This window comes from Vipera berus (assembly GCF_964194415.1).
Source record: "Vipera berus genome assembly, chromosome: 2".
Classification (NCBI taxonomy): domain Eukaryota; kingdom Metazoa; phylum Chordata; class Lepidosauria; order Squamata; family Viperidae; genus Vipera; species Vipera berus.
The window spans coordinates 168,893,965-168,919,093 of NC_138203.1; the positions used below are offsets into that span (position 1 = coordinate 168,893,965).

Here is a 25,129-nt window from a genome sequence, read left to right on the forward strand (position 1 = left end):
ATCTGCCCCGGTGGTTCGTCTGCGCCGATTCCCGCCTTGAAGTCTGGCGACCGATCGCTTTCTGCCCTCACCAGCGCCGGCCTTTTGGAAAAGCGTCCCCTTGGTCTCCTCCTCCACCCTCCGTTTTCCTCCCACCCCTTGATTCGCTCTCACTCTGCGGGAGTGTAGAGTATTATCTTTTGGGAGGGCAGCCTTTCTTTGCTCGCAGCTCAATTTTGGATGTTTGCGGAGTAGAGTTCATGCTAAGCGCCGACAGGATGGATGAGTTTCAGAGTGAGGAGGAGGAACCGTGGTATGATCAGCAAGACTTGGAACAAGGTAAGGAAATGTAAAAACACGAGCACCCCAGCGAGGGTTGCACTTCGCACAGGGGACGGCCTGAGTCGTGACCCAGCAGGTCCGGACAAGAGCAGAAGGAAGCTAGATTTTTTTTTTTAAAAAAAAGAAGCTTCTCATCTCTTTTTCTGGAAGCCCTCTTCTGCAGCATCTCACGGGGAGTTTAAAGTCACCAAATTGCACGTGTAGCCGTTCACAGTGTGCCCTGGGGACAATTTCAAATTAAAATGCCTCTGTAGACCCAGAGGAAGATTTGCTTTGCACTTGTTATTCTGTTAGGCTAAAACTGATTTAGATTTCTAGGGCTCATAGAGTTTATCCCCTGCAGAAACTCTTAAAACACTTGGGTGGTTTATGTCCAATTAGTTTACTCATCCTGCTAAATTTTCTTAGTTTTAGTGGAGTCAATTGTAGACTGTTGTAGGTCAGAGATATCTAACCAAGAATAATCCGATTTTCAATTGCAAACGATCCAACAGTATATGAGCCAACATTTTAAAAAGAGATAATTTGTAAAATGCAGCAAAATGTTACATTGTGTGCTTCCAGCAGTGTTTTTCAATGAGTCACAGCAAATTCTGCACATCATTTTGCTGAGACATAAAAGTTTTCCCAATTTGGGGAACGTCACATGGAATTTGAAAATTAATAAGTATTTAGACTTTTAACTTTTTACAGCATTACTAAATTCTGGCTTGGTATTTATCTAATTCATATTAGATACCATTATTATTATGGTTGGATGCACACTCAGCCAGATGTTTAAACTGGCATTTTTATTGACCTATCTAGTCCTTCTTAAGGGCCTGGGATAGACAGATGTTGTTTGACCCTAATAAAAGTATCATCTCAGGATTATTATTATTACATTTCCTAAAGGACTCCTTAGGAAAAAAATGTTTACAATATTGATAAGAAATTAAATACATTTTTAATCAAGTGCCGTATGCTGCCCAGAGTAACTTTCATGTGAGATGGACATCTATACAAATTAAATAAATAAACAAAGAAACTGGTTTAACTTTGCATTAATTGCTGATAAAGTTGTCTTTATTATGGAGAAAGGTCATCTTTTAGGACTTTTGTGTCACACTAATTTAAGCATATCCTAAACTTTTCTACTAAAACACTGAATCTTAAATATAGTCCAATATGATCTTATTCAAGAATTATCATTTGTTCCATGTCGTTTGCATACATTCAAGATCCTAAAAGGAAAGATAAAATTTTATCCTCCAAGAAACTTGATTAAGGTAAGAATACATGAATGAAGATAGATAGATAGATAGATAGATAGATAGATAGATAGATAGATAGATAGATAGATAGATAGATAGATAGATAGATAGATGGATGGATAGATGGATAGATGGATGGATGATAGGTCTGTTTCTTGAGTCAGCAACAGTAAATCTGTTCTACAGCAGTGAGACAACCAAGGGTTTTGCTTGATGACATGAATGGAAACTTGCCAGTACCATGCTCTAATAATTCTGCATTATAATTTGAATAAGAAGTAAGATTGTGTTTGTATGGTACTATTTGGACAGCTAGCACATCTTTAAATGTCAAAGTTAATATGTATTGAGCTATAGCTAAAGTGGTTAAGTTGGGAATATGCATTCAGCCTTAGTGCAAAGTCAGATACACAGGTTTACACTATATCTTGTAGGAGTACCATGGCAGCACATCAGGTTGATAAACTGTAAAAATTAGTGACAAACAAGTTTCAAAAAAGTAGTGTTAATAAGTAAGTACTAGAAATACAAATAAGTTCCTTAAAGTCAATCTCAGTTCTTGGTGATTCCATGGAAATGTTCATAAATATTGAAAACCACATGGAAGTATATTACAAACCGTTTTTTCCCCAGAATTTTCATTTTATGGTCTAATCCACAGGCTTGATATGTTCTGATGGTCTGCTAAGCAACTGTGAGGCAGGAACAATTTTGCTTAACTTTTTGATAGCCAAGGAACCAATGCAAAAAAACTTGGGATTACATGGTATGATTGCATGATGCACAAAGCTGTCATGTATTAAGACTATTGTACTACATGGAGCTGCATTGAACCTAACTAAGACTCTGAAACATTGATACTCATTGTAGTGTCATCATTTTGGGTTGGGAAGTGTGGAGACTGGTATGATGCAATATGGTTATTAGATATGTAATATAAAGGGAGTCTAAATTCTGTCTTCCTGAAGGAAAAGCAAAATTTGGCAGGTTCTCTGCTTTTCAGATTAAATACCGTACTTTCACTGCTAAAAGCAAAATACTTTAAGAACAATGGTTGTTTTGTGAACTCAGGATATATTACTGCTGCTTTCCTAGTTCAGTTAATGATTTGTAGAATATAAATGCTTTTCATAAATAACAGTATTTTAATTAGAAGCTAACCTAAAGGGCTATACATACACTAACCACCCCTTATTGTAGTGAATTATATCTGGTGCCAAAAGTATATATACTATTTACAGTATGACACTTGTTTGCATTTTCTTTGTTTCTTAAACTACTGTAGTTTGAATATTCTTGTGATTGTCCCAATGAGTTAGATTACATGTAATACCAATCTTTATGCTACTTTTTATTCTTCTGCTTTCGTTAATTGTATTATTTTCCTAAAAGTATTTGGTATGTACACTTACTTTCCACTTGATCTTTCCTGTAGCTGACTGGACAGTTAAAAATTTGATATGAAAAAAATAAATTAACTTATAATTTGATAGTTGATGCAAAAAGCAGAAGACTGCAGTTTCATCTTAAAATTTCAGTTCTGTTAGTCAAAATAATGAAAACATTTCTTTCTCAAGCTCTTGAAAGGTTAGATGGATGGTATCATACCAAAAAACTTTCCCAAATAGATGACCTTCAAATGTGTTGTAATGTGATTTGAATTATCTCCAACTAGCAGGATCAAAAAATTCTGTAGGTTCTAAGTTTGGAAGAAATTGGCATTTAAGACTAATGTAATTCCAATACAGTTCCACAAAGCCTCCAAAAGATATTACTCTAAAAGATATCTTGAATGCAAGAGGAAGGGGATATTACATAAGGAGAAATCCCATGAACTGTCTGAATTAACTATAGTCAACAGCAAAATATCCTGAGATATGAAAACATTCGGAATAAGAATCATTTTCTGTGGCTTTCCCCAGTTTTTCCATTCTCTGATTTTGCAGATGTGTATTCCATAGACAAGGGACGCGGTGGCTCAGTGGGTTAGGACGCTGAGCTTGTCGATCAGAAGGTCGGCAGTTTGGTGGGTCAAATCCCGAGTGCCGCGTAACAGAGTGAGCGCCTGTTACTCGTCCCAGCTTCTGCCAACCTAGCAGTTTGAAAGCACGTAAAAATGCAAGTAGAAAAATAGGGACCACTACGGTGGGAAGGTAACAGCATTCCATGCACCTTTGGTGTCTAGTCATGCCGGCCACATGACCACGGAAGCGTCCTTGGACAAGCACTGGCTCTTTGGCTTTGAAACGGAGATGAGCACTGGCCCCTAGAGTCGGAAACGACTAGCACACATGTGCGGGGGAACCTTTACCTTATTCCATATTACTCATTGATTTTTAGGCAATGGGCATGTGAACTAATTCTTTGCATAGGATTAGATTCTTTTCAGATTTAAATCTAGTGAATACTGGTAATGAAGGATAAACAAAAATGGACTTATTTTGTTTCTACCAGTAAAAACCTCCCTTTTCTTTATACTGTTCTTCCTTCATTGTTAAAAAGCAGCTGTAACAGCAGATGTAAACTACCAATAATTATTTGTTGGGTTTTGACTGTACAATAATGCATCCATCCAAACACAAACAACAGCCTGTAGTTTGTTGAAATGTATGTATTTGGTTTAATCATTCCTCCCATTCCTATTTGCTGAAGAAAGGCATTCTGGGATCAAAGTATTGCTGCTTGCTCCTTTCAGGAAGTACTATGATTAGAATGCATGAACGGGGAAAGAACTACGGAGGGAAGTGGCGACAGTGAGCTGTGTTTCTGTCAGCCAGAAGGTGATGATGTGGCTCTTCTGACATAATCCAGCAGGCTTTCCAAGGAATGTTTGCTAAGAATTGTCAAGGGAAAAGAGAATTAGGAAATTTAACTGTGAAGAATCAAAGAACATTTTCTAAACCTTTGCATCTTGCCTGCTTCACAATTAATGCCTCTTTAAAATGAATTGCAGTTGGATGCAAATAAAACAACACTTGGCTCTTGCTAGGATTTGATAGTTGCGTTCAAGAACATGACACACACATCTCCTTTTGTAATCTATTTCTATATATTGCATCCCGCTCAGTGCCAGCCACTTTTGAAGACTTGGTGTGCTTTGTTTCCCAATCAATTCTCACAGCAACCTTGTGAAGTGGATTAGGCTGGCACAAAACAATTGTTCCAGATTTACCAGGACAACATACTTTAATTTCTTATCATTTCTTATACGTAATTACATAGATTAGTTACCACAATTTAAATAAGATCTCCACAACATACAGCCACACCAAGCAGCTTTATACGGCCAGCGAGCATTTCTTCAAAATCCAATAAACCCATTGCCACCAAAATTAATTGCGTTGTGGCAAAAAAAAAAAAGTGAAGGCTCTGAATTATTTCTCTATCTTTTTCCCCAGGATGTTTTTGTTTCATTTGCTGAAAATAGAAAATATTTTGAAAGAGTAAACAAAAATTCCCACCAATGAAATACCATAAAACCAAATTACATATATGCTATCCTTTTCTCCCAGATATTTTCTATTCATTTATAATAGGAAAAGATTTAACTGGCTATCCAGGTCCTCCTGCCTTGTACATGAGGGAGAAGTAGGGCAGTGCTCCTCTCCAGCGCAAGAGTCAGGTACATTTCTGTGCCAGCTTGGGGAAGAAAAATTCCAAAGAGAGAATTTAGTTACTTGTGACTTTGTCTAGTGCTTATGCAAAATCCAGAGCACTTTTTCTAAATAACTTTTGATTTGTGCCCATCCTGTTCCACAAGCTTATCATTTTGGTTAACTCTGTCCTTCAACTTACTAGGCCTGGCTTTCAACTGGTGTTTCACTGGGGTAATTATATTTTTAGTAAACACACTTGTACAGATACTGGCCATTGCTTTTTAGTTGCTGAAAATCATATTGTTGCTTAAATGATTGTCTCCCAATTTGATGCCTTGATGTGATGGAGCAGTGATTCCTACCTGAGAAGTATGAATGTTGAATTCTTAATCAAGATCACGTGAAATATTAGTATCGCTTTATAAAGCCTTAGTAAGATCACACCTGGAATATTGCATCCAGTTTTGGTCACCACATTACAGAAAAGATTATGAGACTTTGGAAAAAGTACAAAGAAGAGCAACTAAGATGATTAAAGGCCTGGAGATTAAAACATATGAAGAACGTTTGCAGGATTTGGGTTTGGCTAGTCTAGAGAAAAGAAGGACTAGGGGGGTACATGATAGCAATATTCCAGTATTTGAGAGGCTACCGCAAAGAGGAGGGGGTCAATTTATTTTCCAAAGCACCAGAGGGCAGGATAAGAAACAACAGATGGAAACTAATCAAGGAGAGAAGCAATTAAGGAGAAACTTCCTAACCGTGAGGACAATTAACCAGCTTGCCTTCAGACATTGTGGGTGCTTCATTACTGGAGGTTTTTAAGAAGAGACGGACAGTCACTTGTTTGAAATGGTATAGGATCTCCTTCTTCAGCAGGGCGCTGGACTAGAAAAGGGCCCCCCAACCCCCAGTCCCTGGACAGGCACCAGGCCGTGGCGTGCCCAAAACCGGTTCTTGCAAACAAGCAAAGCCCCATCTGTGGGATGTAGGCAGTACATGAAATCACGCCCCCCCGGTCCACAGAAAAACCTCTCTCCACGGAACCAGTCCCTGATGCTCAAAAGGTTGGGGACTTCTGGACTGGAAGACCTCCAAGGTCCCTTCCAACTCTATTCTGATTCTGATCTGTGTTTTCATTTTAAGTTGTGTGAAGCCATATTTTCTTCCATGAAACAGCTTTTAGATGAGTGCAAAATCTTTCAAAGTAAAAATGCTTCAAGCTTGAAATGGACTATTCTGACATCACAGAACACAATTCAGAAGTGATTCCAAGGTCAACAAAAGTTTTTCAGTCTTGAAATGGACCCATATTAAAATTAATTGGTTTGTTTAATTTGCTGTGGCCTTAAGCTATTGAAAGATTTGCAGACAGTTTTGAAAAGAGCAGGAATTTAACACCTCTGATTTTCACTGGATTTTAGTGATAAAAGTTCAGGGGAGTGCTACTTAAAAATATAGAAGGGCCATTTGGAAGACTCAGCTTGCCATTCCTAAATATTTCTACTGCTCAAATCTATGGATCACATTGTCTGATTGTAAATAAAGGTATGGTGAAGTAGCAGCATGAAATCTTGGCATAACCTTAAATCACAAATGTATTGGTGATTCTGGAAAATTAATGTTAGTCTATTGTTACAAAGACTACTGGGAGTTTATTATGCATTGAAAGCAGATTAAACAGTGTTTTCCAATTGAAAAAGCTTGTAGAATAAACCAGAAGCAGAAGTCAAAAAGCTAGACTACTTCACTTGAATTTTTTTTCCAGAAAAGTATGTTATTGGAGGTAAGGATTTCCTTACTCCTGGGTTAGTAAGGCCAAAATAAAGACTAATCTCTATTTAACAGGTTAGGCTAAGGGAACTGAAGTGAGAGAGATGTGAGGCAGTATTGGATTATGTATCATCTCAGTTTTATGCTTGGAACTCTGCTCATCACACATATGGTAGGAATCAAAATAAACTTAAAATGTTAATCAACAGAAGGAAAATTATTAGTAATAGAGATTTCAGAGAAGATACTAAAACAGTATTAGAAAAATTTCTTACTAGAGCTCAGCATTAATAAAAAGACTTTTATGAAGATCCTTTTGCAGTCTTTCTACATTTTTAGGATAATAAGAATCATTTCTAAGAAAGTGGAAAGCCTGTTAAAGCAAAGAGACTACTGGGTTTCAATATTTTAAATTTTCTCTTTGGAAATTAATTTAATGAGAAAATTATGAACACAGTTTAGGGTTATGAAGGATTTTATATTATGCATTGAACATGCATTTTTTTATCCCATTAGTAGAATGCAGGGGAAATGATTTCCTAAGACTTCTTTACAATTTATTTATTTATTTATTTTATTAGATTTATATACCGCCCCTCTCCAAGGACTTGGGACGGTGTACAGGGCAAAAAACACTAACAACACACAAGATATAAAAATTAAAATAAGATTAAATCAATAGCCCTAAGTAATAAATACATTGTAAAATTTAAAATTTTTAAAATATAACTCTAAAATCCAATCCCTCAGTCCAGGCCGGCCTGTTCAAACAACCAAGTCTTCAGGTCGCGGCGAAACGAGCGAAGGTCGGGAGCCATCCGAAGCTCAACTGGAAGCTGATTCCACAGGGCAGGTGCGCCCACAGAGAATGCTCTCCCCCTGGGAGCCGCCAGTCAACATTCCCTGACCGACGGCACCCTGAGGAGGCCCTCTCTGTGGGAGCGCACAGGGCGATGGGAAGTTAACGCCGGCAAGAAGTGCTCCCGTAAATAACCCGGACCCATGCCATTTAGGGCTTTATAGGTCATCAGTCCTAGAGGAGATCAACCCTGACTGCTCTTTAGAAGGCCAGATCCTGAAGCTAAAACTCAAATACTTTGGCCACCTAATGAGAAGGAAGGACTCACTGGAGAAGAGCCTAATGCTGGGAAAGATTGAGGGCAATAGAAGAAGGGGACGACAGAGAATGAGGTGGCTGGATGGAGTCACTGAAGCAGTAGGCGTGAGCTTAAATGGACTCCAGAAGATGGTAGAGGACAGGAAGGCCTGGAGGAACATTGTCCATAGGGTCGCGATGGGTCGGACACGACTTCGCAACTAACAACAACAAGGTCATCACCAGCACCTTGAATCTCACTCGGAAGACAACTGGAAGCCAATGCAGCTCGCGGAGCAGAGGTGTTACATGGGAGTATCGGGAGACCCCCATCACAACTCGCGCGGCTGCATTCTGCACCAGCTGGAGCCTCCGAGTGGCATTCAAGGGCAGCCCCATGTAAGATCATGGAACATTTCTCATGATCAGATATAGTTGATATTGATTAAACTACAGAACCTATCATTGGCCCTGGAGGTAGGTTAGGGCCTCTCAGCCAAATCAGTAATAGTATTATATAATTAATATGAGAGGCAGTGATCATTAAATGTATAGCAACTGAATAAATTATAATAAAAGATATGGAGGAAAGCCACTTTCTACTCATCAGATTTGTTCTAGAGAACAGAAGAAGTGCTTAAAGATAATAAAGAGTACAGAAAAAGAACCCTGTCTTTGCTTAAGTCATTAAAGAGATAATATTTGATTTACAAATGATAGAACGGTGAGACAATAAATTTGTAAAATAAATGTACGGTATATTAAATCTGGGAGGGAAGGAAAGTTGTTATGACAAAATTCAATAGTTTGGTTGCCTCGCAACTTCATAACCCACTAGGTATCATTTCTTTAATTTTCCTTTTAAAAATCTCTTGTCCTTCCCATTTGATTATTATCCTCAATTTATTTACATTACTTTTTTAGTTAATCTTTCCTGTGCCTCTGTTGTCTTTTGCTTTTCAGCTTTCTTGTGTTTTTAGTGTGTAGTAGTCAAACACCCATTTTGTTCCTTTTTGCTTTCTTTCTGTATTTCAGTATATTTTTGTTTGTCTCTTTTTTAATGTCACAGATTTCAATCTAATCATTAATTCTGTTCATTATATTTGCCACATCATCAAATGTGGTATCACTGAGTTATACTTTGTAGCTTTGGTTATTTTATTTGTTCTGTTAAGTTTGCTTTTTTTCAGAACAGTTATATTTAGCCCTAAGTCTGGTTTTTGACCAAATAGAGATTCTGTATCTTTGCTTGAACAATGCGTACTACATTTTGATTTAGTTGTTATACATCCATTGATCTCCATGTGTATAGCCATCAATTATTGCTGGAAGAGGGCATTTGCTATAAATATTGATTTTTCTAAACAGAATGCCATTAGTCTGTCTCCTGATTTCATTTCATATACCAAGACCAAATCCAAATGTTCATTTCCTTCCAACTTTAGCACTCATTCTTCTCTAATTAGTGTATGCCTTTTAAAAATACGGGTGGTGTTGTGACACCAAGATGTACAAGTTGCCATAAAGATATTTAACTTCCTGTTTTTCCCCTATGTGAGTGGAGCATAGACTTAAATCCCTGTAATATTGATTTGCTTGGCTCAGACTTGAATGGAGATAGTTTAATTCTTTGTGGGGTGATAAATAATGACCTTTAATTACACATTGGAGAATGGTCATATAGAAAAATCATTATTAAAACTTTATTTAGTGTGCAGCTTAACTATTAGATAATGGTTAAAATAGATGGAATAAACATACAGTTGCAAGCTTTATTAACCACAATTTATTTATCTTTTATTTAAGCTGCTCTAAAACTGAACTGAGTGTGACAAATGTGTCGGGTCATCCAGAGCTATTTCAGTAACCATGACAACTTGGTTCCTAGACTATTGCCATTTTGTTCCATTCTGAATTTATGAATTTTCAGTTCATGTTTTCTTACTGTGCTGCTATCTGCCTTCCTCATTCTTCTGACATAATATTGGATGTCTCTTTTGTAAAAATGCAAGCTGATAAAGCTACTTTACCAGATTTTGCAAGCAACAAAGAAGTCCAAGTGTGTTTTTTGAATTACATCTTATCTCCAATAGTTCCAAAAAAATTTCCAGATCAGTTCTCATTTATTGCTTCTATGGTTAAAAGTTCTGGTGGTCTCAGCTTCTATAATCATCTTAGTTCAATTCTCTCTCTCTCTCTCTCTCTCTCTCTCTCTCTCTCTCTCTCTCTCTCTCTCTCTCTGTGTGTGTGTGTGTGTGTGTGTGTGAGAGAGAGAGAGAGAAAGAGATTGTGTGTATGTGCACACACTCATTCCTTTTCCATTTATTGTATTGTAATATTTTTGGTTTTCCACACTATATAACACACTAACTTACATAGTTATTTGTAAGCCTAGCCTGTGAACTCAGACTTTATAAAACATGTTTAATGGCTTGGCAGGGTTCACAGAACATAGTAATAACAATTCCTTTAACAAACAATAACTAAAGCATATCTACTTTAGTATAATGTCTGAACCCAGCCAATAATATACCTGCAAAATCCCTGGATATTTTTTAAAAATTAATATATTAAAGAAGCAGGCCTTCAGTGATTCAGGACCTGGGTATATGCAATTTCTAACCATCCAATAGGATCTAGGGGTATTTAGAGACCCATTCTTGAGTGATTGCCATCATCAGTGATCTCTCTTTTTTGTTTGCTTATTTTGATTTGTTTTCTGTGGCCTCTTTTCTTTGTGTTTCATCCAATGTTAAGTCAGCGCCAGCCTAATTAGATTTCAGGAGAAGCACTAAGACAGACATGTCAAACACAAGGCCCGGGGGCTGGATCCGGCCCGCGGAGTGGTTTCATGCGGCCCACAAAGCCATCCTGGAAACAGTGAGGGAACGGCCCCCTCTGTCTTGGCCCTGGCCCAGAGACCCTCCTTCTGCCAGAGACCCTCAGATCTGTCCCACTCCTGCCCAGGCCCCCATAGGCACCCTTGATGAGAACGATGTAGAGCTGGCCACGCCCACCCAGTAGGCCATATGCACTTTAGCCACACCCACCCAGTAGGCCACACCCACCCAGCCCCCTGAAGGCAACCGCAATGCTGATGCGGTCCTCAATGAAATTGAGTTTGACACCCCTGCACTAAGACTGCACTAAGACTGCAACAACTTCAACAATTTCTAGTATTTTTCCTAAAGTGGATGATTGTGGCTGATGTCATTGTTGGTTTTTTTGCTTGGTGCATTAAAGGACAGTAAGATTTATTCTTATTGCCTTATGGATTTATTATTTCCATGTTTATGTTTGTATTATTTGTAAATCATATACAGTCTTTTTGAAATTGTTGATCCAGTAATAAATTAATGAATATTTAAATAGTAGACATTTTAAAATGGAAACTTTACTTTCTTTCAATAAAGTATTACTCAGTTATAGAAAAAAACCTTAAATTATATTTTATCACAGTTTCTTTACTTTCATCTCTTCTAACGCCTACAAATAACATTGCTGGATTGGTTTTAAAATCCTGAAGTTAAAATCCTGTGTTTCCTAATCCACTTAATGTAACCCCAATCCCAGCAGATTAAATTAGATGCCATATGATGAATAGAGAGGGTTACGAGTGACGTAATCCTCAGAAATACAGGAAAAGCTCAAATCTTTTCTACCTTACTGAATCAGCATGAATACTTCTATACTAATACCTAGCAGTTAGCAATCAAATACTACCCTACAACAATATCCTTATTTTATTCATTTGATTTTCTGAAAAGAGCAAAACAAAACCCAACTATATCTATGCTTGGGAAAAAATGTCAAGCTATATTTCTCCTTGAAAGGCCTGAACCCCAAGAACAGGAAGGCAGAGTGAGCAGAAGATTCTGCCAAGGGAAAATGGATCACAGGCTCCATCCACAGTGCTGTGATGCTTTTTCTTGTGGTCTCAGGGCAATTTAATTCTGACTCTGCTAGTGTATATATTGGATATTGTGAGATTGCAGAAGCCCAGAATTGCTTTCAAACTAGTACAAAGGCTTCATGTGGAAAGGCTCTTCGTTTGATATTTCTGTACCCTTTCATTTGAATTATTGCACTGTGTTGTATGTGGAATTCCATGTACAGATAGTTCAAAAAGTTCAGTTAATCCAAAGGAGAAGGTATTTCAAGGAGCCTATTCTCTTATGTATCTGCCTGGTTATTCTGTCTTCTTTAAAGTTATTTTTCTACATGGACCACTAAAGGGAGGGCTACTTTACAAGTTGTGTGTCTCTGTTTTGGAATCCTCTCCAATAACCACGTTAATGTATTTTCCATATCATGAAAGCTATTTTTCCTTCAGGGATTTCTGAATGTTTCAGCTTAATTTTAAGTACCTAGCCTGTACCAGGATAGTTGGATTTATATTTCCTGGCTAATTTATTTTTTGTGTGTCATTATTTTTCAAGCAGGTTAATGTTAGAAAAATCAAGTGTTTTATGTAATGTTGTAATTTGGATGGAAACTTTGGTCATGGAATACAGCAGAAATATAAAAACTAATTAATACTGTTTCCATCTAACCCATTTTTGTTATGTTGTCAGTCTCCTGAGCACACTTAGAAAATTGGAGATGACTGTATATGTCTTTTTAGCAATAATTATCACTCCCTGTTAATGTTCTCCAGTCAAAGAGTACAATTGGCAGCCAGGGTTTTCACATATCATTATTGCAATTAACGTTAAGTTGGCTCTTAACAATTCATTCAGTGCTATAGTGCCAAAACTGGAGATCAGATTTCTGGCGAATAACCAACAGATAAAAGTTCAGGAATACCAAACTCCTAAGCCAAGCTTTGGATGTTATATAGTGCTTCCTGAGAAGTCTTCGCCTTTAAAGGAAAATTAAGCAAAATTGACCTACTAATAATTTACCTTTGTTTTTGTACACCATTACCTCTTGTCTGCAATGTAGATGTTTATCACAATTCACCTTTCCTTTTTAATACCTGCACTGATTTTTTATCAATAGATTTAGTAGAGGCTAAATCTTTGTCTTCCTATATATGTCAAGAGCTATTAAAGGAAAGGCATGTTAATTCTGAAACCTGAACCATGCAAGTATGGGGAATGAAGCAGATGGAAAGAAGTGGGGCACCTTTCTCCTCCTTTTACTATAGCAACGGATTCCAAATAATAGCTACCCAACACCAGTAGCTTGTTAAATTCAGAGAAACCCAAGTAAAAGGCAGTGATTCAATTAGCACCTCAGTGGTAGCACTGCCCCCTTCTACTTCCCACCAGGATGGGATAATTAAGACATTTCCTTATAGCCATATTGCCCTGAGAGAGTTGTCATTTAAATGGGCAGCTGCATTTGAAAGTCTCTGTGATGTTCCACCTGAGACAGCCAATACTCCAATCTTCTCTCTCATTGCATTGACAAAATGGTGATCAAACAGAAGTAAAGGCAGCTGGGAGGACTTGTTAAAATTGCTGATGAGGGTAAGAAAGGGACAAAAAGGATTGGAGAGTTGTTGTACAAAACTATAAACCCAACTTTCCTAAGTGTTTTGTAAGCTACAAGACACTCTGGGTTAATAACCCAATATAGAAATGTAGAAAGCAGTCAAGGAAGCTATAGAACAGCATAAGAAAAAAAGATTAAAGCTTACTTTCTAGGCTGTACTTATATACCATCATATAACATGTTTGGTTTTGTTCTCATAATAATCAGGGCAGCATAGAATAGCAATTATTGCCAAAAACCAGGTCTACACATGAAGCTTCTAAATTACTGATTTATTGCTAAAGCCTATTCATAGGAATCTTCTCAGATTAACAGTTTATACCTGGACAGGATTAAATGCAGGTCAATAGCAATCAAGGGAGGTTAGACTTCATTCTTTTGTGGCTAGATAAGGATTCTAACTGCTGCCTCATTTAATTCCTCCCCCTAGCTCTGCCAGTCTCTCTCCTACAACTATAAAGGCATCAAATAAACACTTAACATATAAAAAGTCCAAGCAAATAGAATGCCTTTAAAATCAGTCAGTTCACATAACATTTGGAAATGCTAACTAGAACAATTGCATTTTGACCAAATAGCAAGAATATGAGAGAGGAAGTTGAATAAATCTCTTTAGAAATGGAACAACTATAGTTTGTCTGTGGCTATGTGTCCATGTGTCAGCCACCTGGCAAGAAGGAAGAATGGCAAATTGATTTCTTAAAGGGATGGGCCAAAAGTTCATAACTGTCAAAGACAATTGTTGGTTGTTTACTGTACATAATGAAGAATCTCACAAAAATTATATTAACTTGCCAGTGTGTTCCCAGATTAAGTCAAAGGAGGAGCTCACTTTTTAAAAACCCTTTACAGTATAGGCTGGACCCCACATATCTTCAGGTTCTTCTTTAGGAGGCTCTGAAGTAGTAGCATACTGCTATGATCATACTCTATTCCAGATGGCTTAGTATCAGCATAATAGGGTCATTTTGGATCCCTTGGAATGCATTGACATGTATTTATTTATAAAATTTATAGACTACCCATCTTACCTCAAGGTAAACTTGAATGCTTTTCCTGATGTTTTGTATCTTTCTGCAGAGGTCACAAGGTATGTTATAAAGCACATGTTGCTAGTTCTACTGTTCTAGTCATATCGTTATTTTTCTTGTTACTGTGGAATTTATATGCCACTCTTCAGGACATCTTCTCTGAGCAGCTAAGAATTATAATATGAAATTAGGATAGCAGAAATACAATTAGCACTGCTGACTTGTAATTTCCACCAGAGCGAGATAATTAGAACAATTTGCCCTTCAGCTGAGCTGTGAAATAAATAAATCATAGGTAACCTTAAATCACTCATAAATATGTATGCTGAACCCAATAATAAAATATTTCTATCATGTGTAGGAAAAAACTTGTTGGCGAGAAAATGATTCAATTATATAAGAGGCTTAAAAACACCTAGTCTGCAAGAATTAGGGACAAAATAAATGTGGGTTTTATCATAAGATTCTTTGGAATTAAAAGAATTATTATAATTAAAGAAGTTACTTTTTATCATGTAATGTCAGATGTGTAGTGATTTTACCTTTGAAGTTTGATACAGCTTTCAGTGGCATTAGCTGCTTTGGATCTTGAAAAAAATGGGTTAAGAATATTTAAACATGTCAACTTTACCAGCATTGCATATGGCATTCCAAATTACTTAGAGTAAAAAGGCCTTTATATATGTTTTGTCTGCTTTTTAGACTTGCACTTAGCAGCCGAATTAGGGAAGACACTTCTGGAGCGCAACAAGGAACTGGAAGATTCTCTGCAGCAAATGTACACCACTAATGAGGAACAAGTGCAAGAGATAGAGGTACTGTCAACAGAGACTGGGGAAGCACAAGCAAATGTTTAACTCAAATAACCCATTTATGCTGCAAGTGTACATTAAGCATTGCTAAAAAAATATATGTAAATATTTGGGTAGAATTTAATTTAGGACAGACAAATCAGCAGCATCCACAAAGATGTATGATTAGGGAGGGAGTGAGAAGCACACATGAAAATTGCTGAAGCAAAGCTGGATTAAGCCCCAGAAGAACAGAGCAGAAGAGTTCCATGACAAAGTGTTCTGTCACTTGAGATGTGTTTGTTTTGTCACTATCCAGCGAAGCCCTCTGTCCCCCAGCTCATACACGTTCATCTTGAGCAGAAACTTTAATATGGGTTGTTTTGAGCTAGTACAGGTTCTCTATTTTACTTTTTTACCCAACAAAACAGAATTGTGTAAAGTGACGCTTCTCAACCTCAGCAACTTTAAGATGTGCTGGCTGGAGAATTCTAGGCGGTGAACGCCATACATCTTAAGATTACTGAGGTTGAGAAATGCTTGTGAAGAGACTCATAACTCTCTCTGTGGGATAATTCTCGATAAACAGGATAATTTGATGTGGGAAAAACCAATAAGAGAAAGATAGTGTTGAAAGTGATCAGCCCTGATTGGAGAAACAGAAGGGGGCAAAAAGTCCCTCGGGTATCTGGGCGAGGAAATTGGGAAGCATCTCAGAATGCTTCTGACTGCTTCACCATAAGCCCCTCTGTCCTTTCTAGTCTCATGATGCAGAGTACTTTTTTAAAAGGGTGGAAAAAATTCCATAAGGCATTTTCTGCTGCTTTAAAGGGATTTAAATTGGTGTGTCTTACTTGATTATCTCATAAATGTATTTTTAAATTATATCTGTATAAAATGTAAGAGGCGGAGAAGTGAGGCTTTCAAGATTGAGGCCATCCCTTTGAAGTAGTTCAGTTCAGGAAACAGATTCCTCAAGAAAGATTGAAGATCGATTTTGTGAAGAAAACCTATAACGCAAGAATCCTGACTGCATTTTCCCTTCCCTCCATCTTACACCCCAGGGAGGGAGTTAAAGCAGAGTCAATTTGAGTTACTTTCTAATATTTTCTTCATTTCTTGGGCTTAAAATATGTTTTTGTAACTGTCGCTGACATAGTTTCTCCTAAGTCATCTCTCCACAGATTGTACTTTTTGTGTGAAAGAAAAGCTTATATTGTTTTTTTAAGATAGATTGTCCCATTTGCTCATTTTTATAATTGCCTAGGCTATCCTAAAATTGATGCTTGATTAGAGACACATTTTTAGACATTTAAAAAGTTGCAGTTGATTTGCCTTCTGTTTAATTATGCTATTCTTAAAGAGGTTGGATTGGTTCGGCTGTACTTCTTTTTTGTTTTTCTTTATAGTATTTGACAAAACAGCTGGAAATGTTGCGGCATATGAATGAACAGCATGCTAAAGTTTATGAACAGCTGGATTTAACAGCACGGGATCTAGAATTGGCCAACCAGAAGCTTGTGCTAGAGAGTAAGGCATCACAGCAGAAGATACAATGGTAATCATTTGACTGGTGGGTCTGATTGGTAGATTTAAGATTTTTTTGCTATCCTCAAAGGATCAGATTTTTTTCATTCATAGTCATGGACAGGAAAATACAACCCCTCTTGCCAGAGTTAATCGTAAAGTCAATTTTTTTAAGTCTACTGATGACCAAATGAGAAAATTAATATTAATCTATTGACACCTTTACACAGACATTGGCAATACCCCTCTTACCTCTGCAGCATGTCTTGCTGCATTTCCTGAATTTGCATATAGCTGGCTAGCTAGTCGATCAGGAAAAATGCAAAAATGGCAGTCAGTCAGTATCCTTCCCCTGGATTTGCCATTTCTTCCCTGCATTTGCTTGGGGGCGGGGGGGGGGGGAAATGTTAAAATGCCTTGGGTTCAAGTGACAAGTGCGTCTTGAGGAGTGGGTAAGTGGAATAAAGTGGGGTTTCCCACGATTCTCCAGAGCAGTTACCTTGTAGTTTTCGCTATACAGACAGCTGAACAAAGGTAATTTATTCAGCTCACAAAGACTTTGAAAAGTCCCACCATACCGTGGGGCCCAGGGATATCATGTTTGTTTCAGGTATGTCAAAAATTGAAAGGTAGAGATTGCATTGCTGGCAGTTACCTAATAGTTGAAAGAGTATTCAGTTCTGAGTGAGGGGTTTTGTTTTCCAATCTTTAGAAAGATTAGCTATTGTATTTTGCAGCTTCTAAATGATAAAAACTGCTGATTTCAGAACTAATAGGAAATTTTGTAGTCATATTCCCTCCTGAAAAAAAGGTATGCAAGGTAGCATTTGCCACTAACTGTAGTGACAGAGAGATACACAAACATGTTCTCTTTTGAGTACACCTGTTACAAATAAAAATATAGTTAGCCAGCTCCCTATGAGGAAAGAATTATATTAGATGGGCATGTGAATGGATGACTTCTCTCTTACCCCATATGTTGTTTTGGACTTATCATTGCCCCAGAGCTTTTGTACATTCTGTTTCCTGAAGGGTAGTTTAAAAGTGTTTCCGAATGAAAAATTCTGACACATAATTCCCACTGGAAAACACTATTGACTGAGTCCTCTATACCATCTCATATTTCCAGGGTAGGATTTGTAGGATGGAAAAAGAAAATATATTGAAATGGAGGAAGGATGTGTGAGAAGGTTCAGTTCATAACATTTATTTATTTATTTATTTGATTGATTGATTGATTTTATATACCGCCCTATTCCCGAAGGACTCAGGGCGGTTTACAGGGCGAGTTAAAACAATACAAATAAGTACACTTTAAAATAGAATTAAATAAGACTAGCCCACAATTAAACAAATTAAAATTAAAATTATTAAAAATTAAATTAAAATTAAATTAAAATTAAAATTAAAATTAAATTAAATGATATAATAGCAACTTTGATGATTTAGCACTTCTGGAAAAAATAGGCAGATAGAAACATAGTTATTCTTTGATTTATGCTTCTTTAAATATTTGGGGAAAGCATACATACCGTATATACTTGAGTATAAGCCGAATTTTTCAGCCCACTTTTTGGGCTGAAAAATTCCACTTCGGCTTATACTCCAGTCAACAAAAAAACTTACCGAGGACTTGTGCGCGGCCGAGGCTTTGGTGCTTCCGGGATCGCGCGCACCTCTCCCAAGCCACCGCCGTCCGAGACCTGCCAAAGTTTGGGGAGGTTTGGGGAGGTGCGCGCGCACCTCCCCAAACCTCCCCAAACGTCGGCAGGTCTCCGTTCCTCCTGCCGACGTTTGGGGAGGTTTGGGCGCCTCCCCAAACCTCCCCAGGTCTCCGTTCCTCCGCGCAGACCTGCCGACGTTTGGGGAGGTTTGGGCGCCTCCCCAAACGTTGGCAGGTCTCCGTTCCTCCTGCCGACGTTTGGGGAGGTTTGGGCGCCTCCCCAAACCTCCCCAGGTCTCCGTTCCTCCGCGCAGACCTGCCGATGTTTGGGGAGGTTTGGGCGCCTCCCCAAACCTCCCCAGGTCTCCGTTCCTCCTGCCGACGTTTGGGGAGGTTTGGGCGCCTCCCCAAACCTCCCCAGGTCTCCGTTCCTCCTGCCGACGTTTGGGGAGGTTTGGGCGCCTCCCCAAACCTCCCCAGGTCTCCGTTCCTCCGCGCAGACCTGCCGACGTTTGGGGAGGTTTGGGCGCCTCCCCAAACCTCCCCAAACGTCGCCGGGTCTCCGTTCCTCTGCGCCCTGCCTGCCTGCTTCTTTCCGCTGTGGAAAGAAGCAGGCAGGCAGGGCGCAGAGGAACGGAGACCCGGCGACGTTTGGGGAGGCGTCCAAACCTCCCCAAACGTCGGCAGGTGTCCGTTCCTCCGCGCCCTGCCTGCCTGCTTCTTTCCGCTGTGGAAAGAAGCAGGCAGGCAGGGCGCGGAGGAACGGAGACCCGGCGACGTTTGGGGAGGCGCCCAAACCTCCCCAAACGTCGGCAGGTGTCCGTTCCTCCGCGCCCTGCCTGCCTGCTTCTTTCCGCTGTGGAAAGAAGCAGGCAGGCAGGGCGCAGAGGAACGGAGACCCGGCGACGTTTGGGGAGGTTTGGGGAGGCGCCCAAACCTCCCCAAACGTCGCCGGGTCTCCGTTCCTCCGCGCCCTGCCTGCCTGCTTCTTTCCGCTGCGGAAAGAAGCAGGCAGGCAGGGCGCAGAGGTCCGGAGACCTGCCGACGTTTGGGGAGGTTTGGGGAGGTTTGGGGAGGTGCGCGCGCACCTCCCCAAACTTCGGCAGGTCTCCGGACGGCGGCGGCTTGGGAGAGGTGCGCGCGATCCTGGAAGCACCGAAGCAAGTCCTCGGTAAGCTCCGGGCGGTCACTTGCTTCGCGTCTCCTGAGGGAAGGGGGGGCGACTGGAGCGGGCGTGTTTCCTCGCCTGCTGGGCGCCGCGATTTGCCCGGGGAACGCGCGGGCCCCGAATGGCAGCGTGGAGCGAGGAAGCTGACAGCCAGGGCTTCCCCGAGAGCCGCGGCCACACAGGGTATTCCTGTGTATTCAGGCTTGCAAAATGGCGGATCGAGCCTCTGCTGGCGGCAGAGGCTTGCAGAACGGCGGATCGGCTTATATTCGAGTCAACAACTTTTTCCAGTTTTTGGGGGTGAAATTGGGGGTCTCGGCTTATACTCGAGTCGGCTTATACTCAAGTATATACGGTAATTAATATTGAGGGAGAAAAGAAACAGAGAAAAGTTGACAGTACAGTCAGCTGGTTCAGTCAGAGCTTACCTCCCTGAGAATGTGATTGCAATTTACAGGCCAGAATTGTTGAAGTGTAAAATTTTAGTTGAAGGGCACATATACATATTCTGCAGAGATGGTGCTGCAGATAATTATAGCTTGGAGGAAAGCATAGGTGTACGAGTAGTATAACCATTTCTTCATGTTATGTCTGTATTTTATTCTTTATAATTTAGTGCTCAGCTTTTTGTTTCTTTTCCATCAATCCTAAATTTATTTACAGCCTGACAGAAACTATTGAAGGACTGCAAAATCAAGTTGACGAGCTACAAAAACAAGTAGAAGAACTGCAGAGCTTAGACCAGCTGCGTGTCCGCCGGGAAAAAAGAGAAAGGCGTCGAACGATCCACACATTTCCTTGTCTCAAGGAACTATGCTCAAGTCCTAGGTATTTTGGGCAGGAGAAATAGTACTTCATTTTTGTTAAATATCTCTGCTTGGCCAACTGTTTATAAAGGAAGCAGATGATACAACAGTGTATCTTAACTTTGTGTGGACCTTTACATCTGTCTTCTTCCTTCCCAACTGTTTGCTCAATAATTGTGGAAATAGTTGTTTCCCAGTTTTGGAGCCATTCACAGTATTCTCAAATCTCCCTTTGTTATATTAGGAATCAAGGCATCATTTAACTGAATCAAGGCTTGGGATTTTCTGCACTATCCCTTGAGGCAACTGAACTTCAGCTTGAGATAAAACAAAGCTGAAGTTCATTTCTTTTTCCGAAACAAACAATTGGCATTTGAAATGAAAACAAGTGCACTTGCCATGTGCTGGGTCAGCAATGCAGAAAAGAGACTTTAGATTACTTTATGTAATATCTCCCTAATTTATGCAAATAGAAGCTGTTTTGAAATAGGCTACACCAGGGGTGTCAAACTGCCAGCCCGCAGGCCAGATGCATCATCTGGAAGCCACGCCCACCAGCAGTGGCAAAACCGTTCCGATACGTTGCGTGATGTCACATAACATCGTGAGTTTGACATGTCTGGGCTACACTGTTCCAGTGATTGTTTCATCTAATGCCAGCAGTGCCAAATGGATGAAAATAATTACTTCAAGAAGTTACTGTCCTCTGTATCAGTTTAAAGCAGGGGTTTCAAACTGCCGGCCCATAGGCCGGACACGTCACAAGGAAACCGCACCCACCCCATTGCCGGCAATGGGGAAAAAGCTTCAATACATTGCGCGACGTCATGTGATGTCACGAGTTTGACATGTCTGGTTTAAAGCATTCCTCACCATTAGCTTAGTATTAGTTTTAGTGCACATTACGCATTCAGAGCACTGACTGAGTTCCTCTCACACTTGAAACTCCTCCATTTGACACAGAATAAGAATATACACATTTCTACACGCTTTACTTCATTACCAGCTGAAGGTCAGAGATCTCATTCATCATCAATACTAATCACAATTCAGTTGCCTTTGAAAGATTTTTTTGGTGTCCCATCTGGTTCTAGCAGAAACATTATTCATGCAGTTCTGACAAACATAATTACTGTTGTCTTTAGGTTCTAAAATAATTCTAGACAAAATCTTTTAAGTATCCATGTAAAAATATCCTTATCACACCTTTGATATGTTTTATCCAAGGTGTCCTAAGGCTATGTATAACATTATAAAATTTGCATTTTAAAGATAACTGATTTATAACAATTAAGGGGGATTTCACTGCCCTCTTTCTAGTCCATATATGAATGAGGCGTGGGGGAGTCTGGTATTGCTCACTCCCTTCCCATCCACAAGCTTTTTTCAATTTAATAACTGTACCACAGGTTGTTTTTTAGGAGTCAAGGAAGAATATATGCTGAATTAAGCCAAATATGATTTTCTCAGCATTTCTTTTATATCCATCCTCCCACTAACTGGACAGATTCAAAGGCACCTGAAGACAGAATTTCAAAGGGGAATTGGCCAGTCCCCATGGATATACTTATTTATTTTGTGTCTCCCCATTGTCAAATCAGTATACCAGTTTTTTGCGGGGTTTGACAGCACATCAGAAAATCAACAAGGTTCAAGGAGTATTGCCAGAATTCTCTGTTAGATCTGATGTGATATAGTTAAATATTGTACAGTATCCAGGACACACAAGGAACATAGTGTCCTTTTGATTATTGAAGACTGAAATAATTATTCTTCAAATTATGCTTATTCTCTATCCAATTCTTTATGGAACAGCTTAAATCCATATCACATTCCTTCCTATTTAACTCCTCCTCTCTCCTTATCTTTTTCAACACAGTTGAAATTAATATCCTAAAATGAAATAATCTATAGAGACGGCACTATATAAAGGAAAAGCAAGTTAACATCATGGGGTATATTCCTGTAGTCTGCTACCAAATGTACTATATTAATTTCCTTTAGGAATTAAATTAAACATTACCTGATATTAACTGAATACTGGTTCAAGTTTAAATTTCACAGTATTTCCATGCATTAAGAGTCTTAATAAAAAGTCACAGTCCAGTATTCTGTCTTTTGTTCATTATCCAACTCTTCTCAAGATTTAAAAATACCACAAGAATTATTGGTATAGGTGTTGGATTAGGACCATGGAGATCCACATTCAAGTCCACCTTTAGCCATGGAAAATTTAAGCCAGTCCCTCTTTCTTCAATCCTACCTATCCCACCAGTGTTGGTTGAGGGAACAAAATCAAAGAAATCCTTGTATAAGCTGCTTTGAACTCCTGCAGAAAAGTCAGACATAAATTTAGCTGATAAATAAAATCTGGGCTTTCTCTTTGTCGCATTTCTGGACCATCTTTAAAAATCTGGACTCTTGGTCTGAAATTTCATGAGTTGCTCAGTAAGCATCCAAGCTGTATGAAACTTAGGGTAATGGGGGAAATGAATAAGGTTCTTTTACATCTTCATTTTAGTACTGTATTGATAATGATCCACCTGCCAGTAAGGATCAGTGTAGTTCCATTATAATCAAAATGGAATAGTAGCTCTTATTACTACAGAAATACACTATATTGAGAAGTAAGGGTCTCAGTCACTTCAGGGTATAGCACAATTCTGTTTTAACACTAGGGGTTCTAGGCAACCCAACTGGAAGAAAGGTGTAGATTTATAGAAGTAATTTTGTAGCGTTTCACTCTTCCTGTGCAAGTTAAAACTGGTATTTGAACAAGAAAGACATAAGATTTTAGATATCAGCTGCTGTCAGGAATCATTTGTATGACTTCAGAAAGTATATTAATACCACCCACCACCACCATCTCAAATGAGAATACTGGCATTCAACGTAGAAGCAGTCTCAATATCTACCGCATCTACTGTATCTACTGTAAATAGTCCTTAGGACCAGAATTTTTAATGCTAATCAAGGTGATTATTAGGTGAGTCATGTCTGCTTTTATATCCTTTTTTGTCATGCTTGTTAAGCAAATCACTGCAGTTGTTAAATGAATCCAGCTTCCCCCATTGACTTTGCTTGTTGGAAGCCAGCTGGGAAGGGCACAAATGATGATCACATGACCCTAAGATGCTGCGACCATCATAAATATATACTGGTTGCCAAGCACCCAAATTTTGATTATGTACCCTTGGGATGCTATGGTGATTATAAATACAAGAGCCAGTGTAAGTCATTTTTTTTCAGTGCTGTTCTAACTTCAAATGATCACTAAACAAATGGTTCTAAGTCAAGGACTGTCTGTATACAGATTTACTTTTTGAATCTTGGATATGTGATAAACAGAATTTTGGTAAGATTACATTTTTATCCAGAGTTATCCTATGTGTCTATCCAGAAGTGTCCTACTAGACACTTCACAAGAATGATAATGCTGTCTACCTGTGGTTCCTGTGTTAATTTGCTAACTATATTATCCTTTTAATATTAGATATGAGGATGCATTCCAAATCCACAGCTCTTCAATGGAGTTCAGCCAGATGCCCTTGGAACGAGAGAATGAGCGACTGCAAGCAATGGTCAATTCTCTCCGGTCCCAAGTTAATCAGGAGAAGCAGCGAAAAGAGAGGGTGGAGAGAGAGTATACATCAGTCATCCAGGAGTACTCAGACCTTGAGCAACGAGTTTGTGAGATGGAAAGCTGCAAACTGCGCATTAAAGAATTGGAAACTGAATTATTGGAACTCCAGCAGATGAAACAAGTCAAGAAGTATCTCCTCAGTAGAGAGGATAACCTGTCAGAAACACTTCTGGAGCCATTAAACAATGCTCCTGAAGCCGACTACATAGACCTTTCTGAGGAAGATGGGAGGAAAAATCATGAATCCTCCATGGCAGCTTCTCCGAACCATCCTGTCCGGAAAAGCTGTAGCGACACAGCTCTTAATGCCATTGTAACCAAGGATGCTGTGAGCCGCCATGAAGGTAATTATACACTCCATGCCAACAATGTACGGAAAAGGGGAATGTCAATCCTGAGGGAAGTGGATGAGCAATACCATGCCCTGCTGGAAAAGTATGAGGAGCTTCTCAGCAAGTGCCGTCAGCATAAGGACAGCGTACGCCATGCCGGTGTACAAACCTCTCGGCCCATCTCCCGTGACAGCTCCTTTAGAGACTTCCGGGGGGAGGGTTATGAGCTGGAAGAGCTCAAAACAATGGAGAAGAGTTTTAGCAAACATGTGGAAGCTGTAGACAAACGACTAGAGCAGAGTCAGCCAGAATATAAAGCTCTGTTTAAGGAAATCTTCTCTCGAATCCAGAAGACGAAAGCAGATATCAATGCCACCAAGGTGAAAAAGAAGACTAGCAAGTGAATCTTCCCTATCCACCTGCACCTTCAGCCTCATATTCTTTTTAGCCCAGGAAAAATTGCCTAGCTTTCTGCCTTTGTGCTCTGGAAGCTTCTTATATTGATAGCTTGCACAGAAAGGGAGCCTGCTGGAGTGCCTGAAAAACAGCAAGAATCCAAGTCATATTCTTTAAGTTGGTACTCCAAAATGTCTGGCTCCCTGAATCTGCTGCAAAATTTATATGTTGTAG

General features: G+C 39.3%; 1 protein-coding gene across 1 annotated transcript; it reads left to right on the forward strand.

Annotated features, from left to right (window-relative positions):
• Positions 1-239: 239 nt before the first annotated feature.
• Positions 240-24,903, forward strand: CDR2L (cerebellar degeneration related protein 2 like; the record flags this gene model as incomplete). Its single annotated transcript, XM_081316458.1, has 5 exons — positions 240-318; positions 15,272-15,384; positions 16,770-16,918; positions 20,382-20,546; positions 24,018-24,903. 5 exons carry the CDS (start codon positions 240-242, stop codon positions 24,901-24,903), a joined length of 1,392 nt encoding a protein of 463 aa, XP_081172584.1.
• Positions 24,904-25,129: the final 226 nt, after the last annotated feature.